Source organism: Colias eurytheme, chromosome 18 (assembly GCF_061535395.1).
Source record: "Colias eurytheme isolate Ceu_HAF_F1 chromosome 18, ilColEury1 Martin Lab GWU primary, whole genome shotgun sequence".
In the NCBI taxonomy this organism is placed as follows: domain Eukaryota; kingdom Metazoa; phylum Arthropoda; class Insecta; order Lepidoptera; family Pieridae; genus Colias; species Colias eurytheme.
Window position 1 is genome coordinate 7,792,740 of NC_142997.1, and position 22,290 is coordinate 7,815,029.

General features: G+C 35.6%; 3 protein-coding genes across 5 annotated transcripts; 2 read left to right on the forward strand and 1 right to left on the reverse strand.

Annotated features, from left to right (window-relative positions):
• The first annotated feature begins 4,708 nt into the window (after positions 1-4,708).
• On the forward strand, positions 4,709-9,996 carry lobo (coiled-coil domain-containing protein lost boys). The gene is made up of 12 exons (XM_090112507.1): positions 4,709-4,897; positions 5,263-5,424; positions 5,694-5,879; positions 6,153-6,363; positions 6,612-6,759; positions 7,136-7,245; positions 7,639-7,786; positions 7,905-8,181; positions 8,489-8,710; positions 9,009-9,218; positions 9,498-9,589; positions 9,840-9,996. The coding sequence occupies exons 1-12, from the start codon at positions 4,715-4,717 to the stop codon at positions 9,994-9,996; spliced, it is 2,106 nt and encodes a 701-aa protein (XP_089968633.1). The 5' UTR covers positions 4,709-4,714.
• A 735-nt stretch (positions 9,997-10,731) lies between these two features.
• Positions 10,732-17,998, reverse strand: Bili (FERM domain-containing protein 8 Bili). 2 transcript variants are annotated; one of them, XM_090112628.1, is made up of 11 exons: positions 17,806-17,998; positions 17,239-17,453; positions 16,701-16,826; positions 16,050-16,289; positions 14,894-15,059; positions 14,304-14,465; positions 13,625-13,810; positions 12,801-12,930; positions 11,919-12,059; positions 11,286-11,403; positions 10,732-10,922 (listed from the first exon to the last, which is right to left on the reverse strand). In XM_090112628.1, the coding sequence occupies exons 1-11, from the start codon at positions 17,934-17,936 to the stop codon at positions 10,738-10,740; spliced, it is 1,800 nt and encodes a 599-aa protein (XP_089968754.1). In that variant the 5' UTR covers positions 17,937-17,998; the 3' UTR covers positions 10,732-10,737. The 2 variants fall into 2 exon arrangements, with proteins under 2 accessions (XP_089968754.1, XP_089968753.1); XM_090112627.1 differs by having other exon boundaries at positions 17,239-17,468.
• Positions 17,999-18,362: 364 nt separating this feature from the next.
• Saysd1 (SAYSVFN motif domain containing 1) lies at positions 18,363-19,838 on the forward strand. Of its 2 annotated transcripts, none has more exons than XM_090112451.1 (3): positions 18,363-18,541; positions 18,722-18,900; positions 19,020-19,838. In XM_090112451.1, exons 2-3 carry the CDS (start codon positions 18,745-18,747, stop codon positions 19,410-19,412), a joined length of 549 nt encoding a protein of 182 aa, XP_089968577.1. In that variant the 5' UTR covers positions 18,363-18,541; positions 18,722-18,744; the 3' UTR covers positions 19,413-19,838. The 2 variants fall into 2 exon arrangements, with proteins under 2 accessions (XP_089968577.1, XP_089968578.1); XM_090112452.1 differs by having other exon boundaries at positions 18,376-18,420.
• The last annotated feature ends 2,452 nt before the right edge of the window (positions 19,839-22,290 follow it).

Here is a 22,290-nt window from a genome sequence, read left to right on the forward strand (position 1 = left end):
GAGCTCATTGAATGTAAATATTAATTAACAATGAACCCGTTTAATTAGATTTTTTAGCCAAAAACTGTTACGTCCAAAAACGGCTTACGGCTGATCGATGATACAGAACACCTACATACATACATCACTTGACACAATTAAATTACTTTTATTTTAATAAATTGAGACTTCGTTCTCATACTTATTTTATATAATTTCACAATAATCCCTCTACATAATATACCCACGAGAAAATAATACATAATCATTTGTATAAAAATTTAAATACAAAATAACAAATCCCGTTTCAACCGAAGATCCAATTAAAGAACACGCACGTGTCTACAGCTCCGCGCTCACGGCGATATATCCACGTCGACATTTATCGACAACGTCGATATAAATCGCCCCATCCCTACGGCTCCGGGCTCCTTGCTCGAAATACCAATAACGCTTGGTCAAGCGCAACTCAAAGCGTGGAACGTACGGTCTAATTTGCGCTCGCTGTGTATTCTAAGCTCGCAAAGGAATATTATAGCGGGTGCACGCTACACGCCCGCCAAGATCCCGCTTGCCGGTCGCTACACATGGTACCGTTGCAGTTGACGGTTTCGTGTGAGAATGGCGTTCGAAAATTCGAAATTCAAATGCGAAATTTTCTTGGATCGAAACTTCGAGAACAAAGCATTCGATTATGCAATTGTTCCTTAAGAAGTGTAAACAATCTGTTTGCTTGTATAAAACTATTGTTTAAAATATTAATGAATTAAATCAGTATTCAGCCGAAAGTTAAGATAATCGAATTATGTATATCATGATTCCATTTTAAATTCGAATTTGTTTGTGAAACATAAATTATAGAAAAGAAAAATTATTTCAGTTACATTCATTATTACGCTGCACTTATACGAAGCAATATTAAAGGTTCTAGGAAAACACGTTACATAGTAATCCATGAACGATTATATTCTTCGTTAATGACATGTAGTTACTGACGTATTTATAAAAATGTAGAAATCGGTCAATGAATGTCGCTCGTCGTAGTAATTAATAATGTATGTACATTTAAATTCTTAGAAATACTGTTTGAAAAATAATATAGATAATTCGTACATTTTTGTTCATCGTAAACTTGTTATCCGCCTGCGCCCTGCGGTTCGCCCGCGTGTTCAAAGAAATTCCCACGGGAATGAGATGTTATACTGCGGTAAAAAGCAGCCTATGTCACTGTCTAGTGTCTAGTCTTACACAAAAATCATACCACAATATCGCTTCGTTGTATAGTGAAAGAATGACACACAAACAATCAAAGGCACATTCACAATTATAATATTAGTATGCCAAGGAAACCGTAGTGTACACCATACTAGCGTTAGATACTATGTATTAACTATTCTCTGACGATACTAACTACTAAGGACGTATGATACGACATAGGTACCTACAATTAATAACTTCCAATACAATCAATTTGAAAATTTCGGTTGTAACCAGTACGGCTATACAAATCTGGGTAAAATTCTAAAGGCTTTACAAATCCTCAAAGACCAATTTACCTGAAAATCGTTATAATAGTGCTTTCCTATCCAAACATCAAGTAAGCGGTGTCGCGGGCTAAGACTAGTTTGATATTACATAATATTAAAAGGCTTTTTTGGAGTGAGAAATATAAATTAAATGGTTTTTAATTTGATGGTATTGCACCGTGATTGGTAGGTACACTGAGTACATGAGTAGTACAGTACAGTAAGTACTTAGTACAGTGTATGTAAAGTTTGATAGGACTCAAATAAGTACATAGTCAGAAGGTAGTTAAAGTAAGAGAAGCACGTAATACATATTAGCTATGGGTATATTTTACTTGCTAGGTATATTTTTAAATTCTATCAAACGAGAGTGTCCTAAATTTTGCCGACCGTAAAATATGCCTGCTAGCGAAATTTTACTAAAAAACAACAAACATTCATTTTTTGAAATACATACCTACCTTTATACTTATTTAATGGGTTACAAAAACTGCGGTATACATTTAATATCACTAGGTCTGTATTTGAAGTGAATAGGATAACTGATGTCTCGTATATTTTAATGTTTCATACCTTTTACCTTTTACTGTATCTAAATTTTCACGACCTTACACCCCGTATAACAAACAGGTTATCTAGAAAAAAAAGCAGTACCTATGTAGTACTCCTCAAAAATACATATATGTATGTACGATTGAAACTAAATTCTTACACATTCCTAAAAAATCACAGGCACCTCGCAACACAAAACTTCCACATTGAAATAAAACAATAATACCGCTAATAAAAGAATCTTCGAAAAGAAAACTGTGAGCGAAAGTGCTTAAAGTTTCAGTGAAAAGTGAAAGTTGTGTAAAAGTTCCGCGGGCCGACTTTGTTTTCACAACTTTTGATTCAATTTATGGGGCGGGGGTGTGGGGTGGCAACCCCGGCGGTTATAATATTATGCTGTATGATTATTTCGACCTAGACACGTTGAATGTTTGTTGTGAAATTTAATTGGGTTCCGTAATGTTTTATTAATTGTAATCTGTCTTTAAATTTATTGATCTTCGTTCCATTGGAATAAAGGAAACATACACTTGCAGGGTTCGAAGGATGTTTATTACTGTCTTGAAAGAAAGTTTTGATGACAAAAATCGTCTTATATTTATGTGTATTGAGCAAGTTACATGTTCTATAAGAGTTGAGTTGAAGGGGAAATTCGTTAATTTAAAGAGACTTTAATTAAGAATGTAGATTATAAGAAAAACACAACCATATCTCGGTAAACAAAACAGGTGGATTTTTATAATATGTAGAGATGAATCGGAAAAATAAACAAACCCAATGAATAAAAAAAGCACGTGTTACGCCTCGGTAATAACAAAATAGAAGTCACGTGCGAAAGTTTAAGACACTTATGTAAAATAATATTAGTGGATCCAATAATTTAAACAAAAAAATAAAAATATATATATATTATAAAGAGCAAAAAATTTAGGTATTGCACCTTTGGTATTTTTCTAGAAAGAAGCCACATTTAAACTATGAACAAGTACGATAATACTAAAATAATAAATTATAACGCATTTTTATTTCCATATACATTCTATTGTTTCAATTAATTAAATAGAATATCAAAATAAGCCAACCAGACGTCAATTTAAATATTTCACCAACTGAATATTACGTTCAAAATACCTCTGAAGTATAATTTCCAGATGTTTCATTCAAGGCTTGAGTTATGGGTTACGGCATCATTAACACCTTCCATAGTCTCACATTCAAAATGTATTAATAAGATAGATTTTGAAATCAGCGCCATCTATATCACTGACGAGGAACTATTTCTTGTAGAGGCCGTAGCATAGGCAGTCGTAGGCGGCGTAGCGAACTACTGCAGTGGTACTGGTGCTAGTTCCTTGTATTCAGTTCTGAGGGCGTGATACACAAAAGCTTAGAGGTGCTGTCTGCATTATTTAAAATTTTATTTTATTTTTAAATTTTAATGGCTATTCAGAGAAAGCACAATAAGGCGTAGCCAATAATGATTTAAAATAAAACAAACAAAGATTATGCGTACCTATATACTTTAACTTCTAAAATCTAAACTAAGATAAGGAAAAGCTCGGTAGGTATATTTACCAACAACTTTTATGTAAAAATTAGGGATGTAACGATACATGATTTTGCCGATACGATACCGATACCGATATTTGTAGTAATGTATCGGCGATACCGATACCGATACCGATATCGATGGCTTGGTAGAAAAATAAATAGTGAATTATGCATAAAAAGTTACCAACATTTAACAGAGACAACTGTTAATCGTATTCTTTTAAATAAAAATGCCAAATCAAAAAACAACAAAACCATTTATTTTAGTATTATTATTTTACGAAGTCAGTTAAACTTTAAGTAATATACATATGATCAGTACCTAATAAAATTTTACTATTGGTAGAGTTTTTTCAGAAAACAAAGTGCGCACGCGCGGGCGGCCTCCCGCATCGTTCATTGGGCGCGGGTTTTTGAATTATTTGATATCAAAAAAAAATTGGTTGTTTGTAATGTAGGTTTACGATCGAGATGTTTACGTGATAACATAATGCAGTGGCAGCGCTCGAGATGAAACGGGAGATCGGTCCGTCTCTCTCTCGTTATACCTGCGATCGCGCTCGTGAGGTTTTGGTGTGACACAAGTTTATGAACATGTCACCCGACTAAAACGATTTTAAAAACGTTATCACGTTAAAAATTAAAAAAATCAAAATAATTTATTTCTTTCCTTTACATAAACAAATTTATGATTGGAACACTCCTAGTAAGCAAATAAAATGCTTGTGTCAGGAGGTTCCGCTCTTCCTTAACACTATTACAGAAACAGAAATAAAACAATATGAATGAATACAATGCAAAAACATAAAAGAAAAGAAAGAAATTTAATAAAAAAATATCGGTATCGGTTGATTTATTATCGGCGATACCGATATATCGGCTTGCCGATATATCGGCCGATATATCGGTATCGGTATCGGTATCGTTACATCCCTAGTAAAAATCGTATATCTATTGACTTGGCATCGTTAAATCACGACTCTGACTTGTAAACTGCATAGATTTCACCTGGTTGGCTGCGATGTGTATACAGTTAGAAGCCTATTCAAAAAGCTCTACAGACACTATCAATAAATCTATTTGACAATTTCCAGCCCGAGCGACTGATGTCCCCGTACACGGCGATAATCCGCCGCAGCGGCAACCCGTTCGAGCTGGCCCACGTGCTTGTCTCCTGGCTGGCTGGTGCAGGCTACGATGCGTATGTGGCGGTCGGCTGTGCGACGCAGGACGTGTGCCTAGCGGTGCGGTACCGTACAGATTGCCCGGAGATACCGGACGAGAGTGAGGTAGTTGATTATGTATAATTGATGTTGCAATGTTGAATATATTTTAGAAAAACTGCTCAACATACCATATTTCCTGAAAAAAGCTCCGGATGTTGACAAACCTATGACAACAATTATTGTTAATTAGTGTGAGACTTAAATAAATACACATATTTGTATGTATTGTTCCACTAACACAATTACAGTGTCAAATTGGAATGAGCAACTTTTTGAAGTCGTTTGAAATTTGTTTATTAGAACTGCACTTCACTTTGAAGCACACGTTAAAAAGAAATTCCTACTGTTTCTACTAATATGTAAATAAGGAAAATAACATTTCTCTAATGTTCTCGGTTCTTGGATATCATAATATAATCACTTTTTAGGTGATCGAAGAACCGGCACCGCCAGATGAAGAGCCTCGGTACCGTCTCGTGCCCATACCAGACATGACGTCCAAGTATTGCAGGGAAATGGACAGGAAGGAAGCGGAGAGGAAACAGGCTGCTTTGGACAAAATTGAAAATGAACGGTTGAGGAAAATTGCGGTACAAAATTCTAATATTAGGAAGACAAACATTGTGTATATCGCGTTATCATTAGGGAGATGAGAACTATAATTGAGTATCTCTCTCACACTTCATTATATTTATATCCTAGTATGCTTAACTTTGATATCATTCCTATAATGTATTTTAATTCATATAACTCTTCGTCTTTTGTAAACTAATCGCTAATAGATAGAGCTTTATAATTTATATCTACAATTTGTTAAAAAAACTCAACTCAGAACAACACATGTTAATTATTTTTTCAGGAATTAGAGAAACCACCGTCAGATGAAATTGACGGTTGGCGCACGCACGCCTGGGTGCTCGTGCTACCAGGTTTCCGGGGGGTGGAGGAGCCGTTCTTCATCGAGCCCAGCAAGGGAAATAGCTATCCCGTGGGGGCGCCGCAGTATGAATTCCTGGATAGTGTTTATAATCATGAAAATTATTATGTGAGTATGATATGAATGATATCTGATAGCATCGAAAACATCAACCAGTAGCCACTGTTTGATCATCTCTATAAGAAATATATTAATAATGTAAACAAATGTTGACTTGCATTAATTTGTATTTCTATTATTTGTATGCAGATAGACTTTTATTTGGAAATTAAAGACTTTGACGGATTTAAAAAGCAGATTATTTTAACTAAGGCAATTTAGTAGACGTCATGTTTTACAAGAATATTTTATACATATAAGCATTCATTCGTTTTAATGCAGGTGAACCTCCAAAACTGCGACAACGGTTTGGGCACTCTGAATTACGATTTAGGTGACCTCAGCTGCTGGGAACACCTCCTCGCTGGTGAACCGTACTTCCGCCGTCAACTTGTTGGTATAGATTTAGCTGATAAGAAAACTGCCTTCGAAACGGAAAAGCATTTGGATGTTCCAGCTAGTTGGGTTGAGAAATTGGATATTACCGCAGATGGTATGGTGATTGTGCTTAACTAGATGACCTTATGTATCACCATATTGTATCTATCATTGTATGTGTGAAAAATATGTTTTGTGTCGAATAATTTATGTTCTGAAGATAAAAATTAGCCAAATCGGTACAGCCATTCTTGAGTTTTAGCAATACAAACAAACAGAAATTCGGCTATAGATTTCATTTATTTCAAAAATTATACATTTTTATCTTTTACTGCATTTTTAATGCCTTATTTTCTCTCCTAGATTTTGAACAGCGTTATCCCGGCAGTCACAAGGTGATACATTATAAGAAGGTTCTATTGGAGAAATTCTCGCCTTACTCTCAAAGGGACGGCATTGTGAAGAGGATCAAGATCTTTGACGATTACGCACTTACCGTTCCTTTATTGACGTAATTTTATTATTCAAATTATTTTCCTACATAACTATTAAGCTCAAAAAACATAAAAACGTTAAGATAGCCTAGCCTGAAATTTTTTGACAGCTGATGGATTGCAGGGTTTTTTTTATTTCCAAAGCCTCCATAAATTTTACTTAGAATTATATTTTAAGCTATTGCATAGCTTCTATCGCGGGCCTTGAGCGCGGGGACCGAATCCAGAAATTCCATAACGAAAAAACCTCACGCTCCCCACTCCGACGGGCGCGGAGGTGTGGCTTGAAGGCATAGCATGCAATAGCTTTACCGCGGCAGTCCCCGAGTGCCACACGTCTTTTTTATTAATTGTAATCCTTACAAAAGCATGGAGCTTTCCTATTGTTTTCAGATACGAATGGTATAAAAACAGAGTTGATAAAATGGAAACTATGCGAATGGATCATGTGAAACGAGAAGTGAGAGAAATGTTTGGTATTGGGAGAAGTGACCATTTATTGAGTTAGTATTTAATCTACCTATATAGTACATACTGTAACAATAGGTTACTATAGCACTAGGTTTTTTATTATTCTCATTAGTAATAAGTAAGGATAAATATATACAAAATAAATTGCGTTTTCCCGAGCGTTATCAACGATATATTTTTACACTTCATACTTAGTAGTATCCTATTTTAATTCAAACTATTTATGTTGTTGAGTTGATTATGTCAAACTATTTAACTCGTTGAGTTAACCAATTAAATTAATGAAATCTAAATATTAATAATATTTTCTTCTCTACCTCTATCTATCCATTATATATAGATATTTATTTATTTATCATTATTAGATGGCAAATCCACTCTTAGATGGCAAAGTTCTTTTTGAAGACTACTAATCATTATTTCAGAACACGAATATTCCTTGGACGCTCCTCTTGTATCGGTAGAAGGAGTAAGGACGTTAGAATTCAACTACTACGCCAGAATTGACCATCTTACAAAGCTGGTGTGCACGCCGACTACTTTTGATGAATATTATACGGATAGATCTGACAGGTATTATTATTATAAGTGACATAATTATAAGGACAAGGATTAAAATTGTGAGGCACTTTACCAAAATGCCGACTGCTTCCTTACATTTTTATTTATTTATGTACATTAACTCTTTCAGACTAGAAACCCGCTTCATAATATACAGTGAACCAACTAAAGCGGAACCAAAACGTCAAGTAAAAGACATTGTAGAGACATATTCTCGTAATAACGACATTCCGGCAAAAGAGGATATCTGGAAGAAAATATTCCACATTCCAGAAGAAACTATTGAATTACTCTATCATTACGCCTACAACTTTGTCACGAATAATACTAGATTTTTCCTGAAACCCAACCTCGCTGAGACAGGTGGTAAAATCTTATTCTATCCGGATAAAACTTCTGGATACATAGTAAGTGTCTTGAAATGAAATATTAATTAATAAAAGTTATACATATTTATATATTGATGACTACTTTCCCTAGAACCCTTCCATAAGCGTGCATTTTGCCTCCCTACTAGGTGCGAAAAAAGAGTAGGAGAGCTGTAATAGCAAACAGCTCTCTTACTCTTCTTTCTAGACAAGCTTTTATAGGTATAAAATATAAATAACCTTTGTCATTTTATACATTATTTTCGCAGTATTATCATTTTAAATTATCCCGTAGAAATTGATTTAATTTTTCATTCTCACTCGTCATAAAAACTTATCATCACAGGCCGATCCATGTGCCAAACCACCTCGACCCTTAGACGTGTACTACGCGCTCTGTGACAACATGGAGTGGGAACACAAAACCAGGAAACACATCCGTGACAGGGAGACGGATATCAATGGCTACCTGAAGACGCGCCACAAGGAGCTTACGGAGCCTATGCTGTATGTGGCACTTTTTGATACGGAGAGAAATGAAGCAGCCAAGAAGGGCTGGAAAGAACAGGTATTGTTTGATTTTGTTAATTTATTTAGTTGAGTTATTAATAGAACCGAAAGAATAAATTTTTAAAATCGGACCAGTAGTTCCGCGCGTTAATTTAAAGTAGCGTAGTTTAAAGCGCGTTCAAACAAACAAACAAACAGAAATAGTATAGATTAAAATATTCTAATAACGATAATAAAGTTGTTTCTCTTACAATTTTAATTGCAGTAAAAACTATACAAATAGTTATCTGTACGGTCACATGTAGGATGTATAGATACAACCAAAATTCAGTATTATCTTCATTACACATTTTTAGGAAGCTCAAAAAGCAGAAGTGACAGAAAGAGAAAAAGAAGCGGAAATTGATCCTTTGGCACCATATTTAGCTCGCATGTTTGGATCGGGTCACGGCACGGGTGCACCAATTACAATCAAGGAAGCCACACTGATACGGGAACAATGTATTAACGATTTTAGAGCCAAGCAACTTGCGAGACAAAATCTCGTTCAAGAAAGGTTTGATAAGGTACCTATTCTTTAATTATTCTTAACTAAAGTGCCTATACATACGTTTCTGTTGTCCTAATTTTTATCATGGATAATTTGACAAAAAAATTATCAAATCTGTAAGTTTTTACCATCGTGTTAAATAAATAAAATTATAACAAGTGTAAAATATAGGTGTCTCTCAAGATAGTGACTAGGACCTCTATTTTATCTAACTTTCATAATTCCTACTTAATTATTTTAAGCGAGATAGTAATCTGGTCTGTATGACAATGTATGTGTTTTTATATATTTTCAGTTGAACAGCGAGTATAAAGCAAAGCGCTTGTGGTATTTAGCTAATCAATTTATTTTGACGCCTGAGAAGGAAAGCGTTTATTTCGCTGCAAGGTAAATAATAACGTTAGCTGCATTACATATTATTGCCATTTTCTAAATTTTCACTTTTCACTAAGAACCTCTTTTGTAAATTAATTGTATTTTGTCTAATGCATTAACTAGTGTGTAATAAAATAAGCTTTTCTGAGATTTGATCTATTTCCAAATCATATTAGCTAGACTTGACAGACCTATACTACTCCCAAATAAATAATGTGATATTGCATCTATCTAAAATAATGGTGTAAATTTTTAATTCCAGTGCTGAGCTAGCGTTCAAAGTACACACACTAGAAGTACGTTTGACGAGACACAAGGATTTGTCAGCACCAAGATATCAAATACTGGAAGAATATTTGGAGAAACATCCCTTGCTCAAGGAATACAACCGAATGAGACATTATTACCGAATTAAATGATGATATTTATATGTAGAATAATGTTTTAGAAATAAATTGGTTTATGACTCGTTATCAACAATGTGTTTTTTTTTCATCACATAAAAAAATCTGATTGTTAGATAGATGGATGCGTGCTATGGATGTGTGCTATTCCTTCATAGCACATCTTCTATCGCACCGCTTCGTAACAGTATCAGTGGAAACGGTTTCTAGCTACATAGGCACATAGCTATTTTTCATTTTCGTAACATAGCTGCATAGCACATTTTCACTATCACTTCATATCAAATTAAGATTGAGAAAATAAAAAACAAAGATCATTTCAAATAATTTAATGTTTGGGTAGAATCCAAGACGGCTGCGGGTGCGCCCGTCGTGCGTTGCGAGCGCGAGGCGGGAGAGTTTGTTGGCACGACGTTAGGGGACATACTGTATATTATCTAGGTATTTAATCTGTGGTTTTTATTTTTTGTATTTTGCTTTGTTTGTATCAACATTGACTCAGAAACAGGTAAATAAAACAATGTTCGTTTCAAATAGAGTTTGGGTAGGATCCAAGACGGTTGTGGGTGATGTATCCCCGTGGACCAGTCGCCCGCGCCCCCTAGCAGGTTGCCGCGCCCGTCGTGCGTTGCGAGCGCGAGTCGACGTTAGGGGATATTCTATATAGTATCTATTTAATGTGGTTTTTATTTTACTTTGTTTTTATCAACATTGACTCAGAAACAGGTAAATAAAACAACGTTCGTCTCAAATAGTTTAATGTTTGGGTAGGATCCAAGATGGCTGCGGGTGGTGTATCCCCGTGGACCAGTCGCCCGCTCCCCCCAGCAGGTTGCCGCGCCCGTCGTGTGTTGCGAGCGCAAGTCGGGAGAGTTTGTTCGCAAGACGACGTTGGGGGGAGTCCGGGCGGGAGAGGGGGGGTAGGGATATACTGCCGGAGTCTGGAAAAAATGTTAGAAATAATTATTGTTAGAAATAAATAAATAAAAAGACGTGTGGCACTCGGGGACTGCCGCGGTAAAGCTATTGCATGCTATGCCTTCAAGCCACACCTCCGCCCGTCGGAGTGGGGAACGTGAGGTTTTTCCGTTACGGAATTTCTGGATTCGGTCCCCGCGCTCAAGGCCCGCGATAGAAGTTATTCAATAGCTTAATAAATAAAATGTTATAAATAAGATTATTTGTAACTTGAATTAATACATTGGTTAGTTTTCCCGAATATCCTACGGAAACGGAACGGAAACTGTGCGGGTTTCCTGCGGGCGAAAAGCTAGTACTTAAATAATTTCGTTTTTATTATTTACCTGAATGATAGTCATAATTAGCGTGATCACTCGGCGTCTCTTGACCGAGTCGCTTTCTGTATTCACCCGCGAAATGCTCTATCAGTGTGTCCATCATTACCGCTTGTTTTGAAAACACCTACAAAATTATAAATATTTCTAAATACATTAACTTTACTTTAAAAAAAAAACGTTTTGAAAAAAATTCTTAAACATAAGAATGTGCATTATGCAAGGAAAATGTATTTTAAAGTACGTAAAATAAGGGTATTATAGGCAGTAAATAATACACTAAACACAGTCAGTTCTTCATAAATCTCACTTGAAGCATTTCCAACTTTTTCAGGATAACCTTTCACAGTTTAAATTTTAGTACTACAGCAAAACAAACTATTATCTTAATCTTAATACTATTATAAAGGCGAAAGTTTGTATGGATGTTTGTTACTCTTTCACGTAAAAACTACTGAACCGATTACAATGAAATTTAGCACACATATAGAGGGTAACTTGGATTAACACATAGGATAGGTTTTATCCCGGAAATCCCACGGGAACGGTAACTATGCGGGTTTTCCTTTGAAAACGCGGGCGAAGCCGCGGGCGGAAATCTAGTTAAGAATAAAAAACCTTTCACCATACATTTTATCATACCTGTAATATCTTAGAGACCCGCAGACCATTTTCCACCACCATGAACTGCAGGAACAAGCAAGGGAGACAGTCTTCATTGTCGTCTGATGGTAGGCCGATATCCCAGGATAGCTCCTCATATAGTAGACCCAGTAAAACCGTCTATAAAATAAAATTATTTAAGTAATGAAATATCAAATTTTTATAAAAAAATACGGTACCTAAAGAAATAAAATTAATATAAAATATTGTTGTTTTACAATATTTAGGGTTAAATTTTCATTCATGCTCATGCCCATGATACCTATGCCCATGCTCATGTCCATGCTAATTCTCATGCCCATGCCCATGCTCATGCCCATGCAAATGCTCATACTCATCATGCCCATGCTCATGTTCATGCCCATGAGCATGCTCATGCCCATGCCCATGCTCATGCTCACTTTGGTTTGGACACTCATGTCCATGCAAATGCTCATGCTCACTTTGGTTTGGACACTTTGTACCTAAATATGATGATTTTCCGTATTCCACTTTCAAGGTACGCTAACTTGTGAGGCAATTTTACCGCAAATTACAGGAAGACAAAAATCTAGTCACATGCTATAAGTTAAGATTTAATCCAGGTTTTAAATTATCACTCGGTCGCATTGAGAAAAGAAAAAATATTGACCACTAGAATATTTCTACCGTCTAAATTAAAAAAAGCGTGTGTCGAGCACACGTGTCAGAAGTGAAACTTCTTTGGAGATTCAAAAATACAAAAAACGTCGCCTTACTCCATGACGGTATTGCCATGACCCGACCTTGAGGCTTGAAATTTTATTCTCAACACGCCTAAAGAAGTTTCACTTCAAAAATGCATAATGTTTTCTATAGAATTCTGTTTATTCTAATACTCACACTTTCAGTATCATCAATAACGTATACTCCATTGGAATTAACAGCGACAAGAACTGGTATATCTTCGTGGGTTAATAAGCTGGTTAGACTTCGTACTGGTTGTTCTATTTGACCTTGGAAGAATGCAGCGCTGGAAAATGACTTCTATAATTATGTGAATAAGATTTTTTTGACGTGACAACGTCTTATAACGATAAAGCCGGCTGCACACACGAAAAAACATGACTCATGCGGCGTTACCTCGCTCTGACTCATCTGAGGCGTTCCATGTAAGGCTTAAAGTGCGAACGAGAGCGCGGAACGAGCGACAAAGAAGCACAATCGGACGTTGTCACGTTCAACTATCGTCAGAAAACCGACTTTACAGACAACCAATTTTTTTTTTCATATAATTGTTTGTGTTAACTGTGTGCGGATATTGTATGGATAGCGTAGACAGTTTGCGGATAATGGATAGCGTGAACAGTGTGCGGATAATGTATGGATAGCGTGGACATTGTGCGGATAATGTATGGATAGCGTGGACATTGTGCGGATAATGTATGGATAGCGTGGACATTGTGCGGATAATGTATGGATAGCGTGGACATTGTGCGGATAATGTATGGATAGCGTGGACAGTGTGCGGATAATGTATGGATAGCGTGGACATTGTGCGGATAATGTATGGATAGCGTGGACATTGTGCGGATAATGTATGGATAGCGTGGACAGTGTGCGGATAATGTATGGATAGCGTGGACATTGTGCGGATAATGGATGGCGTCGACAATGTATGAATAATATTTGAAATGATAATGTATGGGTAGTGGATAGTTTCTTACCCATACGTAGGCAGTGTCCTAGTATGTGCCAAGTATTTATGCCTCAGTTTCCGTGGCGGAGCTGCTGGTGGTCGTTGTGCCTGTTCCAACAACTTGGCTTCCGGACTTCCCTTACGACCGGCGGGCAATAGACGCGCCCAACGACCGGACCGCGCGTGTTTGGGTAGATATTTGTCTTGGTTTTCCCTGTTAGGTTTAGAGATATTTATTTCAAAGAATTTTACTATTTACTTAACAATAAAATAATGATACCATGATATTATTTGCGTCGGCAATTATTGAATTACCACTAAATTAATTATTGAATTACCACGAAACTTTTAGTCGCTAAAAGTTTCGTGGTAATTCAATAATTAAAATTCTAGTGCTCGTGGTAATTTAATAATTAAAATTCTCAAATATTAACACGTTTACAAGTTTCATTTTTTTATGTTATAGGGAGGCAAACGAGCGGACGCACTGCCTGATGGTAAGCAGGTTGCGTCGCCCATAGACCATAGCAGAGGTAATGGTTGTTGCCTACCAGAATAGGATAAGGGGGGAGACGGAATTAAAATGGTATAAGGCGGTGGTATTAATTCATGGCCATTCAGTTATTAAAATGTTAGCTTTCGTCAAAACTTTTCAACTAGAAATAACACAATAATATTTATATATACATATAACAAAAGCAGCTCACCTAAAGAACTTAGCGGTATGTCGATGTGGATCATAGGGTCCAAGTTGTATCCGCGCTTGTAAGCCGCCCAGCATAAGGGCCTGTGCGCTCTCTAAGGGATACCGCCCTGTGACCACGTTATAACGGGCTTCTTCGTATAACAACTCTTGGATACGGGAATCCCTGAGAAATGTCACTTATTTTTAATAGCACGTGTGAATGTCAGAAGTGAAACTGCTTTGGCTAAATTCAAAGATACCAAAATCGTCGCCTTACCTCCATATAAGACGGTATTGCCATGACGCGACCGTGAAATTTTACTCTCAACGTGCATAAGAAGTTTCACTTCAATAATTAAGGATCAAGTGATTGATAATAATAACTTTAGAGAAAAAATATATATAAAAAAACGTGTGGCACTCGGGGACTGCCGCGGTAAAGCATGCTATGCCTTCAAGCCACACCTCCGCGCCCGTCGGAGTGAGGTGCGTGAGGTTTTTTCGTTACGGACTTTCTAGATTCGGTCCCCGCGCTCAAGGCCTGCGATAGAAGCTATGCAATAGCTTAAAAATAGATTTATCATCTAACAGCAAACTAATCGATTTATTTACTTTATTCCCTCTTCCAAATGCTTCGGAAAGAACACATTCCTCTGCAACCTGAGTGCTGGTTGGTCTCTAGATCGTCGCGACTCAGACGCGTGGCCGTACCGTTGGACCAACTTCTGCCAACCGGCCCATATCTTCCAAGGGCAATGGTGGGGCTTTAATTGGATTTCTGGAAAGATTTAAACACTTTTTTAATAAAAACATTTTTTTAGAAAAGATTTGATCACAAAGTGGGATTCGAATCCGCTTCTTTCCGGGACATCGCCATGCCGGGGCGACGCCTGACCTCCCCACGCGTGAAATGGGACGAATTCAACAAAAAACTCGATCCCGAGGCGGGCTCGGGATCGAATTTTGTCTGTTCTTTAAGAATTTATATTTATAAAGCATTTGATTGGTAAAAAACTAAAATATAAAAGTTTTGAACACGTCTAAAATTTTCCAGATAAAACATCAACAAGGATTAATACAATATATAAATAAGGAATTCATTGCGATCTGCCATATTTATTTCCTGATTTCTGAATCCTAAATGAACAATTTACTTTAGTATTTTTATCTTAAATGGCACAAACAAAGGAAAACTTCGACACGAGTTATTCGTCATCATTAACAATATGTTTAATTGTTTAGCCTGTTTCGATTTGGTCAGAACTGAATACTAACAGAAACCATAGAAATATGTTGCATGCAAACCCAAAATTAACATGTTGTAAGTACTCGAAAGTTTTCTGCTTATTTCAGGCACTACTTAACCAACATTAATAATAATTATTGTATGCTATGTAGCTATAGTAAAAACATGAATTGTTCTTTAATTTTGATCTTAATATCTTTGTATGTACCATGTTTTTATGCAATAAATGATTTATTTATTTATTTATATTTATTTATTTATATTTATTTATTTATAACACTAGATTTCCGCCCGCGGCTTCGCCCGCGTTTTCAAAGGAAAACCGGCATAGTTCCCGTTCCCGTGGGATTTCCGGGATAAAACCTATCCTATGTGTTAATCCAAGTTACCCTCTATATATGTGCTAAATTTCATTGTAATCGGTTCAGTAGTTTTTACGTGAAAGAGTAACAAACATACATACATCCATACATCCTTACAAACTTTCGCCTTTATAATATGTAGTATTTATTTATAACATACCTAACAAAGGACTGCACATCCACAACGCGAACACATTAGCAGCGAGATTCCTTACACTGGGTGTATTTAACCCCAACTCCTCAGCGGATAGTACAGCACTAAGAAACCTAGCCGCTGTCACACAAGACGGCACTTCTTCTGAACTCATCTCCACCATTACAGCCACTCGTGACATTAGATACACGCATGTTACTGGGTTTGAGGTACCCGTCGACGATGATGCCGTACTACCTGATGATCCTGCGAATAAATTCTAGTTTACAAATAATAAAATCTATAAAAACATGTTTTCTTTCGACGATATTTAACTGTGTGTAGTTAAATATAGCTATTATTTAAAATTTTCCCTGTTCGTGTGTGCACTGCTTTAAGTTTAATAATTTTGAGTTTCTCATACAAAGCTCCAGCAGCTCAGGCACATTATAAAATGCTATTGCATAGCTTATATCGCGGGCCTTGAGCGCGGGGACCGAATCGAGAAATTCCGTAACGAAAAACCTCACGCTCCCCACTCCGACGGGCACGGAGGTGTGGCTTGAAGGCATAGCATGCAATAGCTTTACCGCGGCAGTCCCCGAGTGCCACACGTCTTTTTTTATATTAATAGCGATTTATTCAACTAAAGATATACGTTTTTATCAAACACCTCACCTGGTAGTGGTGGTGATATCGCACTAGATGAGCTGCCCCCACTAGTGATGGGTTCTGTGGTACTAAAGGACCCAGCAGCTATGCTACTTGATCCTGTTTGATTTGAACAACTACTTAGGTTTGATCCTGGAAATGAAGTATAGTGAATGAGTATATATTTTACTACACAGCGTAAAACAATGTGTGTGTTAAAACTAGACGTCTTCAGATTATTAATATTCAACTACCCGCATCGTTTCATTTAAAATCACAGTAAAATCAAAGCACGTTTTCTCTACCCTGTTCGAGTAAACGAACAAAAATCATTTTGACGATTCACGTGCGTGAAAAACTTCGTAGGTACCTATAAAAAATCCATATGTAAAATGTTACATCTCATCTTTCGAGTGGAAGCCCAAAAATACAATTACCTTTTAAATATCAACAGAATTAAACAATGTATAATAAATCCTTATCTCTGGTTAGTGATTACATCCAAACAACAAACATTTGTGTAATTTTTTTAATTTGTTATTCCAAAATTCATTAAAAAACTTACCCATAACACTTTTCTCCAGTGAGTCAGAACTATTGCTCTCCTTTGAATCGGGAAGTGGCTTGTGGTTATCATGTTTGTCCCACTCATTATGCCGGCCTAAAGGACTATAGGATAAGTGGGGTAACCTCTGGGAGACTGAGTATAAGTGGGCATTTACTTCTGCTTGCAGTTTCTGACTTTGCACTGAATAATATTCCTCCCGTGATCGGAATTCGCTGGAAATTTTGAAACTATTTGAATTAATAATGATCTATTTTTTTAGTTCTTTCCAAACAAATCTTGTAAATATATTTATTTTCCTCAGTTTTTTTATTGTTACGAAAGCTAAAAAGCCATATTTTTTTATTCCAGATCAATCGGGACAAATACAGCGGAAACGGCTAAATGAATGAATTAAAATTTAAAATAGCCGCAGTTCTCGTCTTCATTCTTGAATAAACTTTTAGGGTTTCATGATTCAAAACAAAATATGTATTTTTGAGATACCTAAGTGTCCCTTAAATAATAAGATTAAATGTATGCAAAGCACAATAATTAATAAATGTTTTCATTAAATCTATCACTTACTTGTACTGATATTCGGCTTGAATGGGATATCCACGTCGAGAGTAATCGACTGGAATAATTGTAATATAATTACCACTATTTTGTACATTAGGGCTTTCTCCGTAAGCCCCCATATCTGATTGGTGTTCCATTTATATTTTTGTCTAGTAAATTTCCATTAAAATTAACATCTAATAACAAAACATACAGCTGCGATAGGGAATTATTGATCGCATTTTCGCGCCATCATTTTGATTGCCAGATTGCAGGCAGCAGGCTCAATAATAATTGCTAGTCACAAAATTATACATATTCAAACTGAACTAAATAATTAATGTTTGTAGATTAAAAAAGAAGTTCGAATTGTTTTAAAAAATTCTACAATATTAGGATTGACCATGTTGACCATTGATTTACATTGAATTAAAGTTAAAATCTCTATCTCACTACACTTTGATCTTAGCCAAAAGGCCGAGAAGCGATGAATCTCTATCTCTCATATAGGCAATCTGTGCCTAATGTGATGTCTTGTCAGTGTCAACTGTCAACTGTCGTTTGACCAATCTGACGTCATTGTGTTTACGTTTTGCAAACGGCAGCAGCTGTTCCTGTTCGTGTTTATAATTTTTCAGTAATGTGTGTGATATATTGAAGTATTTTAACATTCCATTATCTAAGGATATAGTTAATTAGAATAATTATTTATTTATATAAAAACTTATTCGTTAGGATACCATATTAAATTAAATTAGTAAAGGTAAAAATTTCACATTAAAATTGATTGTACCAACCATGATTTTGCATGATTAATATCTCTTTATAACTAACACAGGATAATCATTGTTTATCGCCTAATTAACACATGTAATATTGGCTAAAATATAAAATATCCAGGCTGTTAATACATATAATTTAATAGTGAATATTTTATCTATAGGGAGTTTCTCGAATAGAAATCTAATGGAGGCGAAATTGAAACAATATAGAGCGTTAAGGCGACGTCAACAATTTGTTGATAATATAAAACAAAAATTGGAAAATTCTAAAGAGAAGTTTGTTAATTTTTTAGTTCCTAGTATGGCAAAAGTTGAAGAAAGACATGAAGAAGTTGTTTTGGTAAAGTGTCTCTTATTCTTATCCCTATATTTTTGTATCTCATTATCTGGTTTATAATTTTATTTAGAAATTATTATGTATAGAGATATCTAAGTATAACCTGTTATTCATAATTGCAGTTGGAAGATGAAGATGAAGACGATTCCACAATAACATACACAAAAGCATTATTAGAAGAATCGGTGGATTTAATGTCTGAAGTGAGTGAAGTAGAATCTATTGAAGAGAACCAAGAGTCATGGCGCTATTGTATGATCAAATGGACGATATATGCAATTATATGGTTGACACTATTCATTTACTTCTTGAAACTGCAATTTGGAGCAGTTTTCTTTGTAATATCAGTTCTGATTGGTATTTGCCTGAATACCAGTACAAAGCCTAAGAAAAGAGGTGAAGTATCTGCATACAGTGTGTTTAATGAAAACTGTGTGAGCATAGATGGTACACTAAAAGCAGAACAGTTTGAGAAGGAAATTAGATATGGAGCGGGCAGTGTACGAACATTTTAATTAAATGAAATGTGACTGTAGTGATGTAGTAATATGATTAAGACTTAAATGATATATTAATTTAATTCTAGAAAATTATTTTGAACCAAAAGCCTGTAATGGTTGGTTAATATTTGTGATAAATGCTTTGAAAACTTTCAAAAACTTATTTCACAGGCACTTTTGAATAATGTTAGACCTATGTTATGAGTTATATGAGTATAGTTTTACTTTTACAAAATTTAAAAGGACCATTTATTCTTCCCAAATTATTGAATCAATTTTTTGGATTATTTACTAAAATTGTTATGTGTATGTTATAACTTTGTTCAGCATAAAGTAGCTACTTATAAGATATTTTAATTTATTTCAGTGTTTAATTATAAGGTTTGTAAAATGTATTTATGACAAGCATAAGATGTTTTACTAAATAAAACAAGAGACATTACTTAATTTTTGGTTTTATTCATAACATAATAGAAATAGTCAAAATTTCAATATAATTTACACAACTTAACTACTTTAATATACAATTATGCTTACATCTATTGACAGTATATACATTATACATATAACAAAATGCTATTGTGATTAGATTTTTTGTTAATGTAAATGTTTAAACATTATCTTTACATTTGCCAATATCATCATCTTACAAAAGAATGAAAACACCACCATTTTCTTAACTCTGACCATTTAAATTTAGCGCAAAGCTTCTAAATTTATCAAAATAATTTAATAAAATCAACTCTAATAATCTCCTCTTTTTTCCTGGATTCTAAATAATTAAACAACATGAGAATAAAACAATGATTATTTATATATAACACTATAATTAGTGTTTATCATTTGTTTGTGATTATTTGTAAATACTAATGCATCTAAAATCCAACAATACAGAAACTAATAGTAGGTACTAAATTAATTATGGCAATTCTACATTTCAACATTAGCTACGAAAAAATATAGGTATATTTGTGGCGTGTATTTTGTAGTTGAAATTTTAAAATAGGTACATAATTAGGTACAGCATAAACATTGTTAAACAAAGACATACATATAAAAAAGCCAAAAATTATTTGATGCTTTATATATTAAATTTAAACACAACAAAAAAAATTAAGCAAATTATAACTGGAATGTTTCAAAATATAGGCGACATCATTATATTCTCAAACTACCCTATAAAAGAAATGGGTGAAAACAATTTTCATTAAAATTGACACGCCTGTTTACCTCGAATTTCTAGGATGTACCTACACAGTATAAGTTCAAGTCTTATCTGAGGTAGAAGAGTTATTTTGCTTTTATTTTATACAATGTTGTCAATAACACATGTTACTTATGTTGTCTTTAGGATAGAGAGCACTCGTAAACGTCCAATATTCTACTTTGAATAATAATAATTTACTTCTAAATTTTCCCGCGTCTTTTCATTACAAAAAAAAAGACGGGTTGCACTCCGGGAGTGCCGGCAGAAGTGAAAACTTGATTATTAACGTTCTATGTTTGATATTTTGGAATGGTAGTTATTAAGGGCTAAAAAAATCCGTCTTACGCTTTTTCGATCAGGCCACGTGTCCTGACGCGAGTTTAAGATTTTATACCCAACGCCGTTAAAGAAGTTTTCACTTCAAAAATGTATCTTAGATTAAAGCTGGCCATACACGCTAGGGTGTACCTGACAGGTTTGCCTGTGCAGTTACGCCTGTCAGGTAAAGTTGAGTTGAGAAGAGGACATACACGCAGCGGTAAACCTGCACAAACTCTCATTTGAAACCATACCCTCGGCCGCGGCCCTTGATATCGACGCAGTAGCTTTAATTGATTTATTATTTATTTTATTGAAGAAAAATAAATATAAACGAAGATACCGTGAACGATGGTGCAAATCATGGTTATTGCAAAGTTATTGTTATTATACTCTCATGTGAACTTGTTGAAAGAATTGATATTTGAGCCGAATGATTTTCGCAACTATCTACGATGAAAAGACGTATCTCAAACTATTAGCAGCTATGACTCCTTTACACATATGCACGTGTTTCCCTGCTAGCACTCACTGGACAACTGACGACAACGTCGAACCGCCCCATACACGCTCAGGTTTGCCTGCACAGTTAAACTGCACAGGTATACCCACGCGTAAAAAATATCAATTTTCATATTTTTTCTGTCGCCTGAACAGGTGTGAAAACTTGCACAGTTCTGTAACATACACGCTCCGGTTAACCTGAACAGGTGACCTGTACAGGCAAACCTGTCAGGTACACCCTAGCGTGTATGGCCAGCTTAAGGATTGGTCTCCGCGCGCGCGCTACGACAAGATACCGCCGCGCCGCGGCCGCAGCCGGCGTACTTGAAAAATGCGGCAAATACTACTACGCCGCGCCGCGCCGTGTCGTTGAGTTATTCGGCGTACCCAAGAAGCTTATATCTAATACACTGGAGATTTCAGTATGAACATTAACTTGTAACAAGAAAATATGACCTTGAATGACGCCTGTATGTTTTTTTATCCCTTTCACACCTAACTTGGCAAGTGGGTGTGAAAGGGATAAAAAAACATACAGGCGTCATTCAAGGTCATATTTTCTTGTTACAAGTTAATGTTCATACTGAAATCTCCAGTGTATTAGATATAAGCTTCTTGGGCGTACCCAACTACCCAAGCCGGGCGTACCGATACTTTATAAAGATTTTGGACAAAACCCGACGTAAAGTGCCTGTTTGTGTCATAAAACTGTGTAAAAATAATACAACCATACCATCTACCAGTACCATCAGTAAGTATCGTATTATTCGAAACTTCGAAAATGTTGTTTACAAAAATACGTCGCCATTCAGTGTAGCCGTATGCATATCAAAAAAAAAAAAATACACGTGGCTGAAGGCCGAG